This window comes from Olea europaea, unplaced genomic scaffold, assembly GCF_002742605.1.
Source record: "Olea europaea var. sylvestris unplaced genomic scaffold, O_europaea_v1 scaffold27929, whole genome shotgun sequence".
NCBI classification, from domain to species: domain Eukaryota; kingdom Viridiplantae; phylum Streptophyta; class Magnoliopsida; order Lamiales; family Oleaceae; genus Olea; species Olea europaea.
In genome coordinates this window covers 276-1,459 of record NW_019246408.1, presented here as the reverse complement: position 1 = coordinate 1,459, position 1,184 = coordinate 276, and the positions used below count along the sequence as shown (strand labels likewise).

General features: G+C 45.5%; 1 protein-coding gene across 1 annotated transcript; it reads left to right on the top strand.

Moving 5' to 3' along the window:
* The first annotated feature begins 33 nt into the window (after positions 1–33).
* Positions 34–972, top strand: LOC111383945 (ethylene-responsive transcription factor ERF011-like). The gene has a single exon (XM_023008138.1). It carries the CDS (start codon positions 334–336, stop codon positions 826–828), a length of 495 nt encoding a protein of 164 aa, XP_022863906.1. The 5' UTR covers positions 34–333; the 3' UTR covers positions 829–972.
* Positions 973–1,184: the final 212 nt, after the last annotated feature.

Below are 1,184 nucleotides of genomic sequence, written 5' to 3'. Positions count from 1 at the left end.
GATAAATCAATATAGAAGAGAAAGGGGGGATGACGTTTATAAATATATATTATACAACAAATCTACAAGTATTAGAGAGAGAGAGGGAAGGGGTTTTTGTCGGTGTTTGATTTCCGCTCAAATTTGCTTTCGAGAATAACAACGCTGCAAACGCAGATGACAAGAACCTTAATACGCAGGCTGTTTGTTGAAGCGACGCCGCAATTGCTCCACCTCACTGCCTTGAGCATGCTTCTCTTTTCTCTCTCTGACGTTTCTTGAATACTCCGTCCTATTTATTCAAGTATACAGAATCCACCTCTTGTTATAATTTAAAGTGATTTAGAGAGAGAAATGGAGGGTTGTGGTGCTGCTGTTGATGCTGGTGCTGTGGGCAACCGCCGTGTGAGGGCGGCGGCGGGGACTAGGAGGAGGAGTCAGAAGCCGTACAAAGGCATAAGGATGCGCAAGTGGGGGAAGTGGGTGGCGGAAATTAGAGAACCTAATAAAAGATCAAGAATCTGGCTGGGATCTTACTCCACCGCTGAGGCGGCGGCCAGAGCCTATGACACGGCGGTCTACTACCTACGTGGCCCCACGGCCAAACTCAACTTCCCTGATGAAATCTCCGTTGCGGGGCCCAAGGACCTCTCTGCTGCCGCCATACGGGCCAAGGCGGCGGAAGTCGGCGCCCGAGTTGATGCACTCCATACTAATAGTTTCTCACCGGCTGGTGAATTTGAAGAAGAGAAGCATGCAAACAAATCCCTCAAACCTTCTTGGTTTCAAGAGATTGTTGACCTCAACAAGAAGCCCGAGCCCGAAGACTCAGATGTTAATTATTGGTGAAGAACATGATAGAAATTCAACTAGAAATATTTTAATTTTTATCTTTTGTTGTTTGTATCTTGGGTTTGTACTGGTCAAAAAATGAACCCTCAAATCCTAGTTTTGTTTGATATTAATGTTAATATTTAGCTTTTCTTAATTTTATCTTGTTTGTTTGATCCAAACTGGCAATTTGATCGAATCGTGCTTTAAAAGATCTTTGATTATTGAGGTGACAGTGTGTTTCGGGGTGGCGGTGGCAGGGTTGGGCGGTGGATCCAAATGGGGAGGTGGTGGAGGAGGGTGGGGGAACAGCAAGGGGCCTACCATTGCTCGAGTTTGGTGCAAGTGGCTGTTTTTTAAGTTGAGAAAGTGAT